Source organism: Microtus ochrogaster, chromosome 5 (assembly GCF_000317375.1).
Source record: "Microtus ochrogaster isolate Prairie Vole_2 chromosome 5, MicOch1.0, whole genome shotgun sequence".
Lineage (NCBI taxonomy): Eukaryota > Metazoa > Chordata > Mammalia > Rodentia > Cricetidae > Microtus > Microtus ochrogaster.
In genome coordinates this window covers 10,581,684-10,598,374 of record NC_022012.1, presented here as the reverse complement: position 1 = coordinate 10,598,374, position 16,691 = coordinate 10,581,684, and the positions used below count along the sequence as shown (strand labels likewise).

General features: G+C 43.0%; 1 protein-coding gene across 5 annotated transcripts in view; it reads left to right on the top strand.

The window, feature by feature from the left end:
* Positions 1 to 16,691, top strand: part of Fat3 (FAT atypical cadherin 3) — a 593,378-nt gene that overhangs the window by 519,973 nt on the left and 56,714 nt on the right. For all 5 annotated transcript variants that reach the window (XM_026779396.1, XM_026779394.1, XM_026779395.1 and 2 more), the window contains 2 exons: positions 13,479 to 13,868; positions 16,349 to 16,563. In XM_026779396.1, the coding sequence (XP_026635197.1) occupies positions 13,479 to 13,868; positions 16,349 to 16,563 (605 nt within the window). The remainder of the gene's footprint in view (positions 1 to 13,478; positions 13,869 to 16,348; positions 16,564 to 16,691) is intronic.

The window sequence follows — 16,691 nt, the reverse complement described above, 5'->3', positions numbered from 1 at the left end:
TCCATAGGCAGAGAGAGAGAGAGAGAGAGAGAGAGAGAGAGAGAGAGAGAGAGAGAGAGAGAGAAACTGGGTCTGACATGGGCCTTAAATTTCAAAACCTACCCCTAGTGACACAATTCCTCCAACAAGACCATACCTCCTAATTCTTCTTAAATAGTGCCACTCCCTGACAAGCAAGCATTCAGATACATCAGTCTAAGGAGCTCATTCTTATTCAAAGCACCACAGCTCCTCTTTCTGGTAGCTGTCTCTAACACTGAGCCCAGTGACTTGCTTCCTGTAGTATGCTCTTCCCCTTGGCACCACTTTGGCTATTAGGCCTAAGAAGGTCATGACATTTATCGTAGCTGTGGCTTCTGTTGAGTCACTTCAGGCTGCTGTAATGAACCACTGGGTAGTTTAAACAGCAGAAAACTGCTTTTCACAGTTCTGGAGCTTCATGCTCTCGAGCCAGGACATGTTGGTTAGGACTGGGGAGGGCGCGCCTGATTTGCAGACCCCTGGCTCTTCGCTTTGGATTAACATGACCCTTCATGTGTATACTAGCTGGGAGAGAAACATTTTTCTTTCTTTTTTTGAATAGCTCCCATTGCCTCCCCTTAAGCTCTCTTCATGACCTCATTTAACCCTAATTTCCTCCTAAAAGTCTTCCATCCCACATCTTAAAGACAAGAGCCTTGACACATGAATTTTAGGGGTCACAGTCAGTCCAGAGGTTCCCTCTCATTCTCTGTCGGATCACTCACACTAGGGAACAACCACTGCAGAGCTATGAGAGGCCCACATGGCAAGGGACCAGAGTTCACCTAAAACTACATGAGTCAGATTGAAAGTCAACTTGCTGCCCTTCACTGAGCTGGCAGATGAACTCACATCCCCACTAACAACGTACTAGCAACTTCACAGGAAACCATAATGGAGAGCCAGCCAACGAAGTCACACCCGGATTTCTAACACCTAAGAAAGCACGGTGTAGCATGCATCCGTTATACTATGCTGCTAGGGTCCCAAACAACTTGTTACAGAGCAATATAGAAATATATGAAGGCGGGGCTGGAGAGATGGCTCAGAGGTTAAGAGCACTGACGGCTCTTCCGGAGGTCCTGAGTTCAATTCCCAGCAACCACATGGTGGCTCACAACCATATGCAATGAGATCTGGTGCCCTCTCTGGCCTGCAGCATACATGTAGGTAAAACACTGTATACATAATTAACAAATAAATCTTTAAAAAAGAAAGAAATATATGAAGGTAAATTCATAGGCATCTTAAAATCTATCTACCCATGCATCGCTAGGAATTCCCTGCAGAGTGGTTATCTCTGGACCTGTCTTACACAGTTCCATAGCAAGCCTCATGGGGACGGGTTCAGGCACCACAGTTACTTTGGCATGGTTTGGGGATGGGTGGATGTGAGATCTGTTTCCCATGGAAATCACAGTCCTAGTAGATGTTTACAACATCACTACTGAAATCTAGACCAAACTGTCGCTTTTTGAAGAGACTCAGAGACTGACCGCAGAAGACTTTGAAGAGAAGACCCTAACACCTTTAGCCAATACTCTATGTCATGGTGATTTCTCCTGGAAAATATTCCAAGATGGATTCAATTCTAATTTCTACCTTTCTCCTTTAATCATCATATATTAATAATAATAATAATAATAATAATAATCAATGATTTTCCTGATGCCTTGGAAATCATTACCGCTGAGCCGCACAGGTGAGGGCTAAATGTATCTTCCTTCCCCCAAGCTCCAATACTGTCTGAAGAATTAAATCTTTGAAGGTGGCTGAGGGATTATTAAAATATCACTAAAATTAAATAACCCTCTCTCTGTGAGGACTGAGCGATTTAATGCATTTTCTGGAGAACAATGTACTCCAAGACTTTTATCTATTGGATAATAAAACACTAGGCAGAGCAGCACATGCTCATAACCTCAACACTAGAGACCGAGAGAGAGAGGTCTGTCTCTGAGACTTGCTGACCAGCCACTCTCGTCTAACCAGTGAGCTCCAGACTACTGACAGATGCTGTCTCAAAAATAAAGAAAAAGATAGATGGTACTTGAGGAACAACACCTAAGGTTGACTTCTTCCCCCACAGACTGACATCCAAGTATCCACAGCCAAGCAAATGTACACATATATGAAGACAGTCTCTCTCCATATATGTGTGTGTGCATGTATATATAATAATATGCATAAAGCTGTTCTCCAGAGATCTCAGACAACTTTCACATGTACCCCTATTACTGAAGGAAAGAATCGTGTTACTCCCACGTGCAGATGGAAAAACTGTTCAAAGTTAAGTGGCTTCCCCGGGGGTCTGTTCAGTGGATAGTGGCTTGGAGACAGTGAAGGGCTCTAAGGCCCCTTAAGACCCCTGGATTTTTCCCCTTCTCCTTGAACCAGGGTTCTTTCAATAGTGTGTGTGGCTCAATACAAGCTTGAAACACATACCTGGTCTATGTCACACTCTGGGAATGAATCCAGGGTGGCGTTAGGATATAAAAGTGGACTGCATATAGCAATCACATCCTTTACCAGCCATCTGAATAAGTTCCCACCCCCTGGCTGTAATTATAGACGCTATCAGAATCCTCTGGGAGGATTTCCACAACCAAGGGTTAAAGAAACAAACACCCTAAAATAGCAACAGGACATGCTCCACGACTAAGGTCTGATTCGGGAAGGCTGAAGTAAGGTAGGTAGGGCTGAACTATGTGTTTTCTCTAGTGAACGCTAATGCCTTGCTCAGCTTAGGGGTCTTTACATTTGACACCTAAGTTACTGTTGTCATTACCCGTTCTAAAACCCAATTTCTCCAAGCGTGGATCAAAACACTAGTTGTCAGATGAAAGAGGAATTCCTTCTAAAGAAGCTTGAATGGAGAATTTTGATTTCTCCCACGTGATCACAGTGACTTGTGTCACGCCCCACTCACGCACACATTGGCACACTCCCTGTACTGAGTCAGGCCCTGTGCAAGGCACAGTAATGCAGGGATGGCCTCGAGGAAGACTCGCAGCTGGGGAATTTCTTCCTACTCAAAATGCCAAGGACCTCAGAGTTTGACTTCCTGTCTGTTAGGGCACATTGAGGCTCTTCTTTGTAGTCACCTCCCACTGTGAGGCCTCCCTGACAGACATTATTCTGTATATCACCTGCTGGCGAGTTCCTCCATCTTAGGAATCACAGAACACTCCACTGTTCTGTGATCACATCTCCAAGCCACCGGTTGCTGGCGTCCTTCTCTCCTTGCTGACTTCCCTCCTCAGGTACTTAGGCCTAGTTTGTAGTTTACTCTAGAAATGGTCGGTTTTACTGAACTGGTGACTCTCAGCTGACTAAGAGAGCAGGCAGCCTCACACTGCCGCTAGAGCCTTGTTGTGAGCATCCATAACTCCCGTCTCTATTGCATCTCCCCGAATGCTTCCTTTATCTTTGGTGTTTCCACCTCAGCACTCCTGACAACATCTACTCTTTCTTTATGACTGAGTAACTTTAGTCTCTGAGAAACTTCTGACCAATCCTTCCTAATAATTCTGCATGTTTGTCTCCTGAAAAACTAGGGACCTTTGAGGTTGCACGGAAGTGCTAGAGACGCTGAGTATGTCCTGTGCAGCAGGAGTCCTCAGGCACTTACAAGCAAAGGCCTGAGTGAAGAGTGAATGAATGAGTCTGGTGCTCATCTCAATGTCAGAGTATCATCACTGGGTCACACCATAACACAGAAGTCCAGTATACTAGCAAAGATGGCGAGTTTTTTTTTCTAAAGCTCCCTTTGTAGATTAATTAATTTACCCACAATTAACTCCATCAGGCCTAGGACAAGACCAGGCTATGGGATCTGTAGCTTTCTCCATGTCACAGGGAATCTCACTGCACAGGAGCCAGCTTCTTGGGTGTCTAAGCAGAATAATGTTCCTTACTTACAGGAGCCTTTTCCTGATTTAATTCTCTGATGTAACTGTGCTGGATGTCTTCATGTTTCTAAACAAAGGGCCTGGGGTTTTGTTTTGGGTTGGGGCCACAATCTTGTCATCAGACCCAGTGAAACAGCTGCTGCCAAACTTACTTGGCAATCACCTAGGAGATGTTGGACACAGTTGGCAGGGGCTCCCTGACCTAGTCATGGCAGCCTTCTGTCTTTTTTGGATCTTTCAAAGGGAGATTCGGACCCTGGGAGTTAATATTCTGCCCAGGAGAATGCTGCAGCGTTAGTCATCACCGATTGAAAAACTTTTAAATGGCACTTAAAGCAGAATACATTAGAAAGTATATTAAAAGGACAGTAATTGCCAAGCTAAAAGTATTGCTAGTTCCTGGACTTTGTCATAGGATCTTCAGTTTAATTCTATATTATCCCAACATATATTTGAAAGATAAAACAGGAGCACTCAACCTAAGTTCTTTGGCTTGCTGGGATTGTATTTGCCTTCTCCTGAAGATGAGAGAAGAATTTTAGGCCAGCCACTTCCTTTAATTGCCTTAATTAAAGAGTAAAATTTCGTTTAAAAATACTCTTTGCAGTAACTTTATAATGGGGCCTTTGACAAAAGCAATTTTCTAAGTCGCATTACTATCTTTCTAAGCATGATGAGCTGAAATGAACAATGGAAACAAGCAGCCGAAAGCCTACACAATATGTAGGCTAATTTCCCACAATTACTTCAAATGGTATGTACATTAAGAATTAAAGCTGCGCTGGAAAAATCTCTTGAAAACTTGGATACTTTCCAAGCTTGGTATTAAAGAATTGTTTCCTGAGAGCATGAATTTTTCTAACAGTTCATTTATATATTGCAAAGTGTCCTGTGCCCACTGTATATGATCTAGAAAGTTAAGCACATGTGAAAAACAATGACAAAATAGTTAACATTTAGGCTGAATTCCTTCAGCTTTTTCTACACAAAAATAAAATTATAAACTTGATACTATCTTATGACCTGCATTTTTATGCTGATTCATAAACAGATTCCCATGTCATCTATTATATTAAATGACATGTGCAAAGTACTCTATCTGCATATCAATGGGCCCTAATTTATTCAGCTGGTATCCATTGTAGAAAATTAAATAGTTACCAAGTTTTCTTTTCTACAGAATTAAACATATACTCAACAGCATCTTTGTTTTTTTATTTTTTTAAAAAAATATAACAACTATCTTTTTATTACACATACTAATCCAAGTTCCCACTCCCTCCCCTCCTCCCATTCCTTCCCCATGCCCCCCCACCCCATCCACTCCTCAGAGGGTAAGGCACATTGCTTTGGGAAATGTCCAAGGCCCTCCCTCTTATATCTAGACTGAACAAGACATCTATCCAAAGATAATAGGTTCTCAAAAAGCCAGTACATGCAGTAGGAATAAATCCTGGTGCCACTGCCAGTGGCCCCTCAGTCTGCCCCAGCCATGCAGCTGTCAGCCACATTCAGAGGAACTAGTTTGGTCCTATGCTTGTTCCTTCCCAGTCTGGCTGATGTTAGTGAGCTCCCATTAGCTCAGGTAGACTGTTTCAGTGGGTGTCTCCCTAAAGGTCTTGACCCCTTTGTTCACATTCTCATTCCTCCCACTCTTCAGCTGGACTTTGGGAGCTCAGTCCAGTGCTCTGATGTGGGTCTGCCTCTGTTTCCATCAGTTGTTGCATAAAGGTTCTATGGTGACATTTAAGATATTCATCAGTCTGACTACAGGGCAAGGCCAGTTCTGGCACCCTCTCCTCTATTGCTTAGAGTTTTAGCTGGGGATTCCTGGGAATTTCTCCAGAGCCAGGTTTCTGCTAACCCTATAATGGCTCCCTCAATCAAGATATCTCTTTCCTTGCTCTCATCTCTATCCTTTCTCCTTCTCGACTATCCCGTTTCCTCAAGTTCTCCTCTCCCTCCTTCTCTTCTCTTTCCCTTACACCCTCCCTTCTCCACCCACCCCTATGTTCCCAATTCTGTCAGGTGATCTTGTTTATCTCGACGTTCTAGGTGGATCTATATATGTTCCTCTTAGGCTGCACCTTATTACTTAACTTCCCTAGGATCATGAACTATAGGCTCCATATCCTTTTTTCATACCTAGTATTCACTTATGAGTGAGTACATATAATATTCATCTTTTTGAGTCTGGATATCTCACTCAGGATGGTATTTTCTAGCTCCATCCATTTGCATGCTAAACTCAAGATATCATTGTTTTTTGCCCCTGATGTGTAAATGTCCCATATTTTCTTTATCCAGTCTTTGATTGATGGGCATCTAGGTTGTTTCCAGTTCTGGCTATTATAAATAATGCTGCTATGAACATCGTTGAACAAATATATTTGTAATATGATTGAGCATCCTTTGGTTATATTCCCAAGAGAGGTACTGCTGGATCCTGAGGTAGGTTGATTCCCAATTTTCTGAGAAACCAGCATACTGATTTCCAAAGTGGCTGTACAAGTTTGCATTCCCACCAGCAATGAATTAGTGTTTTTACTTCACATCCTCTCCACCATAAGCTATCATTGGTGCTTTTGATCTTAGCCATTATGACAGGTGTAAGATGGTATCTCATAGTTGTTTTGATTTGCATTTCCCTGATGGATAAGGAGGTTGAATATTTCCTTAAGTGTCTTTCAGCCATTTGAGATTCTTCCATTGAGAATTCTCTGTTTAGTTCTGTACCCCATTTTTTAATTGAGTTATTTGGAATTTTGTTGTCTAATTTCTTGAGTCCTTTATATATTTTGGAGATCAGTCCTTTATCTGATGTGGAATTGGTGAAGATCTTTTCCCATTCATTAGGCTACTTTTTTGTTTTATTGATCATATCCTTTGCTTCACAGAATCTTCTCAGTTTCAGGAGGTCCCATTTGTTTATTGTTGCTCTCAATGTCTGTACTACTGGGTTATATTTAGGAAGTGGTCTCCTGTGCCCATGCATTGAAGGCTACTTCCCACTTTTGCTTCTATCAGATTCATTGTGGTTGGATTCATATTGTGGTCTTTGATCCATTTGGACTTGAGTTTTGTGCTTGGGGATAGATATGGATCTATTTTCATTCTTCTACATGTTGACATCCAGTTATGCCAGCACCATTTGTTGAAGATGCTTTCTTTTTTCCATTGTATAATTTTAGCTTCTTTGTCAAAAATCATGTATTCACAGGTGTGTGGATTAATATCTGGGTCTTTGATTCTATTCCATTGGTCAACCTCTCTGTATTTATTCCAATACCAAGCTGTTGCCATTACTGTAAGCTCTGTAACAAAGTTTGATGTCAGGGATGGTGATGCCTCCAGAAGTTCCTTTATTGTACAGGATTGTTTTCACTATTCTGGGTTTTTATTTTTCCAAGTGAAGTTGGTTACTGTTCTTTCAAGGTCTGTGAAGAATTGTGTTGGGATTTTGATTGGGATTGCATTGAATCTATAGATTGCTTTTGGCAGGATTGCCATTTTTATTATATCCAAGAGCATGGGAGAACTTTCCATTTTCTGGTACCTTCTTCAATTTCTTTCTTCAAAGACTTAAAGTTCTTGTCGAATAGGTCTTTCACTTCTTTGGTTAGTGCTACCCCAAGATATTTTATGTTATTCATGGCTATTGTGAAAGGTGATGTTTCTTCTTTATCATTTGTATATAGGAGGGCTACTGATATTTTTTGTTGATGTTTTATCCTACGTTATTGAAAATATTTATCAGCTGTAGAAGTCCCCTGGTAGAGATTTTTGGTTCACTATTATATCATCTGCAAATAATGAAAGTTTGACTCTTCCTTTCCAATTTGAGATGCTTTTTCAGCATCTAATAATATGATCATATGTTTTTTTTCTTTCAGTTTATTTATATGATGGATTATATTGACAGATTTTCATGTGTTGAACTATCCATGCATTGCTGGGATAAAGCCAACTTGATCATGGTGGATAATTTTTTTTGATGTATTCTTGTATTCGGTTTGCTAGTATTTTATTAAGTATTTCTGCATCTATGTTCATAAGTGAGATTGGTCTGTAATTCTCTTTCTTGGATGAGTCTTTGTGTTGTTTTAGTATCAAGGTAACAGTAGGCTCATAAAAAGAATTTGGCAATGTTCCTTCTGTTTCTATTATGTGGAACACTTTGAGGAGTATAGGTATTCGCTCTTTTTTGATGTTTTGGTAGAATTCTGCACTAAAACCATCCAGCCCAGGACTTTTTTCTTTTGGTTGGGGGGTTTTTGATGACAGCTTCTATTTCCTTGCAGTTTATAGGTATATTTAAATTGCTTACCTGGTCTTGACTTAATTTTGGTATATGGTATATGTCCAGAAAATTGTCTATTTCTTTTACCTTTTCCAATTTTGTGAAGTACAGGTTTTTGTAGTATGACCTAATGATTCTCTGAATTTCATCAGTATCTGTAGTTATGTCCCCTTTTCATTTCTGGTTTTGCTAATTTGGATGTTCTCTCTTTGTCTTTTGTTTAGTTTGGATAAGGACTTGTCTATCTTGTTGAGTTTCTCAAAGAATCAGCTCTTTGTCTCATTGATTCTTTGTATTGTTTTCTTTGTTTCTATTTCATTGATTTAAGCCCTCAATTTTATTATTTCCTGTCTGCTTCTTTTTGTTCTAGAGCTTTTATGTAGGTACTTAGTGCTATGAACTTTCTTCTTAGTACTGCTTTCATAGTGTCCCATAGGTTTGGGTATGTTTTGCCTTCAGTTTGTTGAATTCTAGGAATTCTTTAATTTCTTTTTTGATTTCCTTTTCAACCAAGGGTGGTTCAATAGTTCACTTTTCAATTTCCATGTGGTAGGTATTTATCAGAATTTTCTCATGAGTTCTGCATTCATGCTATTATTGCACATAAATTATGACACCTCAATGAAGTGAAATAAAAGTGATCAAAACTTTAGGGAAGAAGGAGCAGAAAAAGCACACGAGAGTGGGGGCGGGGAAAGGAGCAGTGAGATACTGTCCTCTAGACATGACGTGCTGTGTAGACACACAAACTCACAACAGCTGTGGTCACCTGCACCAAACCTCCACAACATCCAGGTAGTTAAGAATCCCAGTGTGGAGACAGGAAAGGTACCTGAGTCTTACAACTATCTGATGAGTTACTGGCAGTTGTTGCCTACCAGGGAGGGAATGTCACTTTTTAGGCATATTCCCTATATGGTAAATGACCCAACACTCATATGCACATACAGCATTAAGTAGATTCAGTAAGCAAGAAATAAATATAAAAGGTACATTAAGTACAGGAGGGAGAAGTGATCCTTGTTTAGGGATGATATTATCAAATACATCAAATATGCATATGGATTTTAAAAAATAAATAAAAATAATTTCTAGAAAGACTAAATAGAAAACCTTTTCAAATTTCTTAAAGTTATTTCTTCCTCTGCTTTGTACTCTATATTCCACTATACAGACCCGCGTACAGCCATTTGGTACGTGTTGGGTGGGAGGGCTTGTGGGACAGACCATATGCAGGTGAAAAGAGCACATATATGTCACAAACACGCCTCTGCAGGGTGGACAGAGCAGCATCAGACATCAGACTGGATGCAGCCAATCCTGAAGGCTCCTGGTGCCTATAGAGACTGTTAAAAAGGAGAGCACACATATCTTAAAACCCAGGTCTAAGAAATCTCACTGTGCTTGTGGTGCTGATGACTCTTGCCATTTGATTTTGAGTTGTTGTGTGTGTGCACATGCATGTGTACATGTATGTGCCTCTGTGTGCGTGTGTCTGTGTGTGTCTGTGGGTCTGTCTGTGTGTGTGCACACGCATGTGCATGTAGAAGTCCAAGGACAACCTAAGTGTCATTCCTTGGATGTTACTTTGTTTTTTAAGACAAACCTATCACTGGCTGGAATTCACCAAGTAAGCTAGGCTGGTTGCTTGGCCAGGGAACTTAAAGTATCTTTTCTACCAGCACTCCAGCTCTGGGACTCTGCTACAGGGCTGACTATTTATTTATTTATTTATTTTCCTTAGAATTCTAAGTATTGAATGCAGGTCCCCAAGCTTAGAAGGCAAACACTGAACCATCTCTTCAAACCTGGTGCTGTTGTTAATACTGTTGTTAATGCTGTTGTTAATGCTTCAGATATGAGGCCGAGTGCGTTGACATTGGGTTGACTCTTTGGGGATGATCCCAGTACACAAGGTATTGTTTTTCACAGAAGCAATAAACTTTGTTTAAGCTCTGTGGCTGAATTTCGGGCAGTCACTGAAGAGTGTTGATCTTCCATTTCCTTTCCATCCACAAGATTCCAGTAGCTCCTCATGGCCCAGCATGCAGGGAAGGGATTTTCTGGTTCATGCTGGCAGTAGATGCTTCATGAGAGGAACTGGAAGTCCACTGGAAACACACACACACACACACACACACACACACACACACAGAGAGAGAGAGAGAGAGAGAGAGAGAGAGAGAGAGAGAGAGAGAGAGAGCTCCATTTGCTGAATTTGAAGATGTCTAGAGATGTGGGGGTGGGAGGAGTGTAGTTCAGTGACTCTGAGGAGCTGGAAGTGTGGCTTTCCACTATTCTGTTACAGCAAAGCAGGAAAGACTTGCCACCAAGTCGCAGTGAGCAGAATCAATCTGGTCCAGGGTGGCTGACTCATATGAGCCGTGTAAACACAACCCTCCTGCAGGAGGGCCAGCATGAAGTTAGGAGAACAGCATCTCCTCCTCGTAGAGGTGGGCTCTAATTAGGAGGTTGGAGGAGAAAGTTGCAGGCCTGGAACTGTTTGTTTGTTTATTTACTTTGCTTTCCTAGAACTCACTTTGTAGACCAGACTGACTTCAAACCCACAGAGATCAGCCTGCCTCTTCCTCCCAAGTGCTGGGATTAACGGCGTGCACCACCACTGAATGACATCATGTTCTTTCTAATGACACTTCAACTACCTGTCCCAATAAAGGGAACCAAGGTCCACTAAAGGCACATTCCGACTGACCTCGCTGTGAGCCATCCCCTCTTGTCTCTCTTAATTCAACTTGTTTCTCAATAGTGAATCAGAAGTTGATTCCTCCTTAACTGACCTTGGGCCTGAAGAGGTAAAATCTCCTACAACACCTCCAGGAAGCTGAGCAAGGAATCCAGGAAAAGCAAGACTTAGCTCCCTGCCCCTCATGTCTAAAGATGCTGAGAGGACCAGGCCACGCCCTCAGCCCTGGGCTCCTGCCCTGGCAGAATGAATTTAGTAGGTCCCAGCCATGAGAAGCTCTGGGTTTTCAGCCTCCTGCTCTGGGAAAGAACTGTGTGCCGTATGCTGGGGTGGTCTTCAAACGTGTAGGAATGTGTGTGGTTTGAAAACGTGTGTGGTGTGTTCATGTCAGCCACGGCTGTGTTTCTGCAAACACTCCTCCGTGGCTTTCAGCCCTGTCTTGAGAACACAGAAACAGTCTAGGCAGCATCCAGCGCTCCTGTTCTGACACTTAGCTAAGTGATTGCTTTCAAGGAACAAACTCGATCCCTTCTGCATGCCTGTCCACATCAGGAATTTCTATGGAAGAATTCATTCTTCCAGCCCTTCTCTGAAGCCACAGTTAAGGGAAAAGACTAGAAGAAGAAAGCCCGTTTGTCATTTGTTTCCAGTCTGAATACAAATATTGGAAGTTGATGTTTATAGCTGGATGGTTATTTTGCAACAGAAATAAAAGTAAATGATGAAACTTAGGATGAAAAAAATGGACTCTTGGGAAGGGGACCAAGAACGTGCTCTCTACATTAGCCCTTTAGTCAAAGTCATACAGTACGATTTAGGGCTTTCCTTCCAGATACTTGATTTTATTGGTTTGCCAGGAATTTGTGTTTGTTTTTCAAGGAAACTGTATATGAGGAAATAAAATGTTCAGTTCTTATTTGCCAAATGCCTGCCACCCTCCCCTCTTGGCAAGGTGTCATGCTAGGAAATGTACAAGAAGCCTTGCGCTAGAAAAACCTGTGTTCCAGGTACCATGATTTACAAATGGCATCACAGATGGTCATCATAGCCAAAGGCCTCTGACAGGTGGCTTTCCCCACTGAGAGCCTTTATGAGGGCTGGGAGGGATGGCTCAGCAGGTAAGAGTGCCCACTGTCTTGCCAAGGACCAGGGTTATGTTCCCAGAATCCTCTCGGGCAGTTCACTGTAATTCTTACTCCTGGGGTCCTAACACCCTCTTCTGGGTCCACAGCCACTCACACTCACTTATGCGTCCTCACAAAAAGACAAATATGCAAAATAACTAAAAACTAAAATAAAAGCTATTTTAAAGAGAATTTTATGATCAAAATGGAGCTGATTTCACCAATGAATTCGTTCTACTTTCCTTCTTATGAATTTTAATGACTGAAGCAAATCTGAGGTTTTAATACCTATTTGGAATAACTGGAATCTTCTAATGAAAACGACCTTCAGCCAGTGTCATTCAGGAATCTATTGGTGGGCAATTCTTGGCTGACATGTTTTTGTTTGAGTCCATGCCAAGGTGACGTTCCTGGTGCTCTCCTTCACCTGGAGATTCCCCTTGCCAGCCCCATGACTTCCCTTTTCCCTCTACGGTCCTTATGGCCTCAACCATTCTCATAATTTTGTACATGAATCGCAACTGATGATGCTCAGAAGTGTAACTCCAGTTTGAGCCTCTTTTCTGAATGCCAGCCTCTTCCACCTAACATCCTTATTAAACATCAAATGTGCACCTTCAATTCGACATGAGAATTCCGGTCTTGCATTCCAGACCTCATTGTCCCACAGCTGAGAACTCTCTCTTTGCAGTTGCTCAACTGCACGAAAGAGTCATCTGGAGCCTGTCTTCTATGGCACCCCATATGCTGCCAGCCCCACATCAGCAAACATCCCTCATCACCTCCACATTCAACAGACACCCCACATTCTTCCCCTGCTCCCCCAGTACTCAGAAAAGATGGGATCCACTGCTCTCTAATCCCTGCCAACACCTTGCTCAAGCTGCCTTTATAGTATGCCTACATTCCTATGGGAGGTCATGGGAATGGTGCCTGTCTTCTGTGTTGGCCTTCAATCTGTTTATGAACATAGCTGGAAGAACCCTGTTCATGTCTAAGGCATGATCCGTGATCTCAAAGCTGTCAGGTGCTTTCAGATTCTTATCTGGAGCTGGAACCCCCGTCGCCATCAGTAACACCTGGTAGATCCTCAATGAAAATGTACTGAAGTGATTGGTTAATTAGTTTCAGCTTTTCTTTGGGGTACACTGTTATCCATGCATCTATTGGCCTCTAAATTTTCTTCAGGGAAAATTAATTTGAAGAAGGTTATATATTAATAATAACCAAAGAATTATGGTATTTGTTGTCACTTTACCAATTTTAATCTTGTTCTTGTTTTCAAACTGAAGAGTTCATTTCTGTATGGCCAGAGCTATTTCCACAATGGCTTTTTTCCCCGGGAAGGTCTTTTGCAAGGAAAAGCGAATATCTTGGTGCTATGCTTTTGTCCTCTCATCCCGTGTCTCCTCCCACAGGCATCAACAGGAAGGTTGTGTACTCCATGGAGGACTCAGCCAGTGGGGTCTTCTCCATCGATAGCTCCTCTGGCGTCATCATCCTGGAACAGCCTCTGGACCGAGAACAGCAGTCATCCTACAACATCAGTGTCCGGGCCACCGACCAGAGTCCTGGACAGTCCCTCTCCTCGCTCGCCTCAGTCACCATCACCGTCCTGGACATCAATGACAACCCCCCTGTGTTTGAGAGGAGGGATTACCTAGTAACGGTGCCTGAGGACACTTCCCTTGGTACCCAAGTTCTCTCTGTGTTTGCAACCAGCAAAGATATTGGCACGAACGCTGAGATAACGTATCTCATCAGGTCTGGGAATGAACAAGGGAAGTTTAGGATCAACCCAAAGACAGGTGGGTACATGACAATTCCAATAGTGCTTCCTGTTTCTTCTCCCATCCCGTCATCCTCCTGCCTCCCTTGCAGGGCCTGCATGCAGACTTCAGTGCTCAGCTCCTAACAATGATCCTTCTAAATTCCAAACACCAAGCAGTGAGCTCACTTGGCAAATTCTCGACCCATGCATTGACTACGGAACACCTAGTTAGGAGGCTTGGGTCAGCAGTGTGTTTTCTGTGTAGCAGCTGTGAAGCTGTGATGTCTACATTCAAGCACAAGAGTGTGTTTGTGTCTCCTTTCTGTTAGCTCTTCTTGGATCCCATGTGCCTATGGTAGGAAGGGAACAGGAGATGAGCCGCCTCTGTACTCCGCCTACAGGTAGCTGACCACTCTCTGGTCAGCACCATGACTGACACTGGCCATGATCCCCTGCACATCAAGCTGTGATTTGTTGTCAGTCCAAACGGTGTGTATCTGGGTGGTTTCCACTCCTCTTGGCTCAGCGTACCTTTGGGTGTGCGCCCTTCTGGAGGAGCTAATTCTCTAATAGTCAAGGCTATTCCCATTTTCCAGGCAGGAGGTGAGTTCCTCACACCTCTGACCTTTGCCCATTTCCTAAATCACTCAGGAAACATGTCGCTATTGTGCGAGATGGCAGAGGAGGCCATTTCTCCTTAGATAGCACATAGGAAAAGGGTAGTACCATGATCACCAGCGTTCAATCACCATTGCCAGTATTCTGCCGTCCTATGAAATCTTTGTGTATAGCTCACATATTCCAGATGAGAAAAACAGAACTTTTGAGCAGTTAAATAATTTTCCCACCCTTCGCTATTCGTAAGTGGATTATCTAATATTTGAATTTTTTCTCCCTGGCTCAGGAATGTACACTTTAATCCTGTCATGAGATAACTGTGTACAAATGTAAAAATGTACCCTTGAGTAAAAGAAAGTAGTATTGATGGCCAGGTTGCATTAGCAGGACCTCCCAGCAGAAAGTATTTATTAGGGTCATTACTTCAGATCAAACTGGATGAAGAGTTCACTCATTGCGATATGCATTAGCTTTGCCCTGTCCAGCTATGACAATTCTATATGAACACCATGGGGAGGTGGTTAAGGATAGTTTAAAGTTGTCATTAGGTAGCTAAACTGGAAAAGTTAAGCTCCAGGGGTAGTAAGTGCTCAGAAAATCCAATTATGAATCAAAATGGGCTCTTGATAGAGGTACAGTTTCTGTTTCCACCATAATTTGAAGGGAACTATTGGCAGTCTTAGCACTAGAGTCCTCTGGATGATTATGCCTAAGAAAATGGCCTCTAATTTGACCTAATGATTGTTTTCCAGAGAAAGACAAGCACCTGGGAACTGTCTTCTAGGCACAGTAGGTAGCTAGCAACTTAAGAGCATTGCACACCGTCACCACCAGACAGGGCTGGGACAAGAAGGGTGGGTGGCTCCTCTCAGAGTCCATCTTAAAAGTTGCCCTCAACTAGAACCCTTCTTTTCTTCTGTTCACGTGATTCCTTGTGGTTGTGAAAACCTGGGCTACATAGGTGTCAACACCTGGGTTACGTGGGTGTGAACACCTGGATTATGTGGGTGTGAACACCTGGGCTATTTGGGTGTGAACACCTGGATTATGTGGGTGTGAACACCTGGGCTATTTGGGTGTGAACACCTAGATTATGTGGGTGTGAACATCTGAATTATGTGGACGTGAACACCTGGATTACATGGGTGTGGACACCTGGGTTACATGGGTGTGAATACCTGGGCTTATGTGGATGTGAACACCTGGAATACGTGAGTGTTAACACATGGATTATGTGGGTGTGAACACCTGGGTTACATAGGTGTGAACACACGGGCTACATAAGTATGGACTCTTGGGCTACCTGGGTGTGAACACCTCAGCCATGTAGCTGCAGACACTGAAGGGCTGCCGGTTTCTAGGAGCCCTTTTCACCTCATGCCACCCTGCCTTGAGAGTCCCTGTGTCCTTACCCTCTGTGCATGTTCTCTCAAGACGGGCACATTATCAATGGGCACAGCAGCTGTGTGGTTAATTCAGTCCAGCGCTGGCCATGAGAGGTTGCCTGATGACAGGGGGCGGGGCAGTGCCCTCCAGTCACGAGTGCACACCACGTGTTCTTCCTTCCCTGGGGTCACTCAGAGATTCGAGAGACACCGCTCAGGGTGCTGTCCCTGTCCGGCTCTCTGGTTTCACAAGCAGAGACTTCTGCTGCCTGAAATAAACCCTGGAATCATCTCAGAAACTGCGAGCACTTCAGGAACGTGTCTGATAGATGGCTATGCTTTAACTGACAGTGCTCATTAGACTTTAGACTTCCACAAAGTTTTCAGGGACTCACAAGCAAACGCACAACCTTGCAGTCTTGGCTAGGAATGATATAAATCACACTTTGCCTATAGAACAGCTGAGCCAGGTTTCCCCCTAATCAAATATAAACTTACCTATTTTCCTTCAAAGGGGGTATTTCTGTCTTGGAAGCTCTGGACTATGAAGTATGCAAAAGATTTTACCTGGTGGTAGAAGCTAAAGATGGGGGCACCCCAGCCCTGAGCGCTGCAGCCACCATCAGCATCGACCTCACAGATGTGAATGATAACCCTCCTCGATTCAGTCAAGATGTCTACAGCGCCGTCATCAGTGAGGATGCCTTGGAGGGGGACTCTGTCATTCTGGTAGGTGACAGCAGCATCTGAATTCTGGGACAAAACATCCTCATAGCAAAGAAATGAGCGAGGTCTGTCTTAGACTCTGTTTCCCCTCCTCCGTTCAGTGTTTCAAGGATGTCTGTCACACGTGGGCT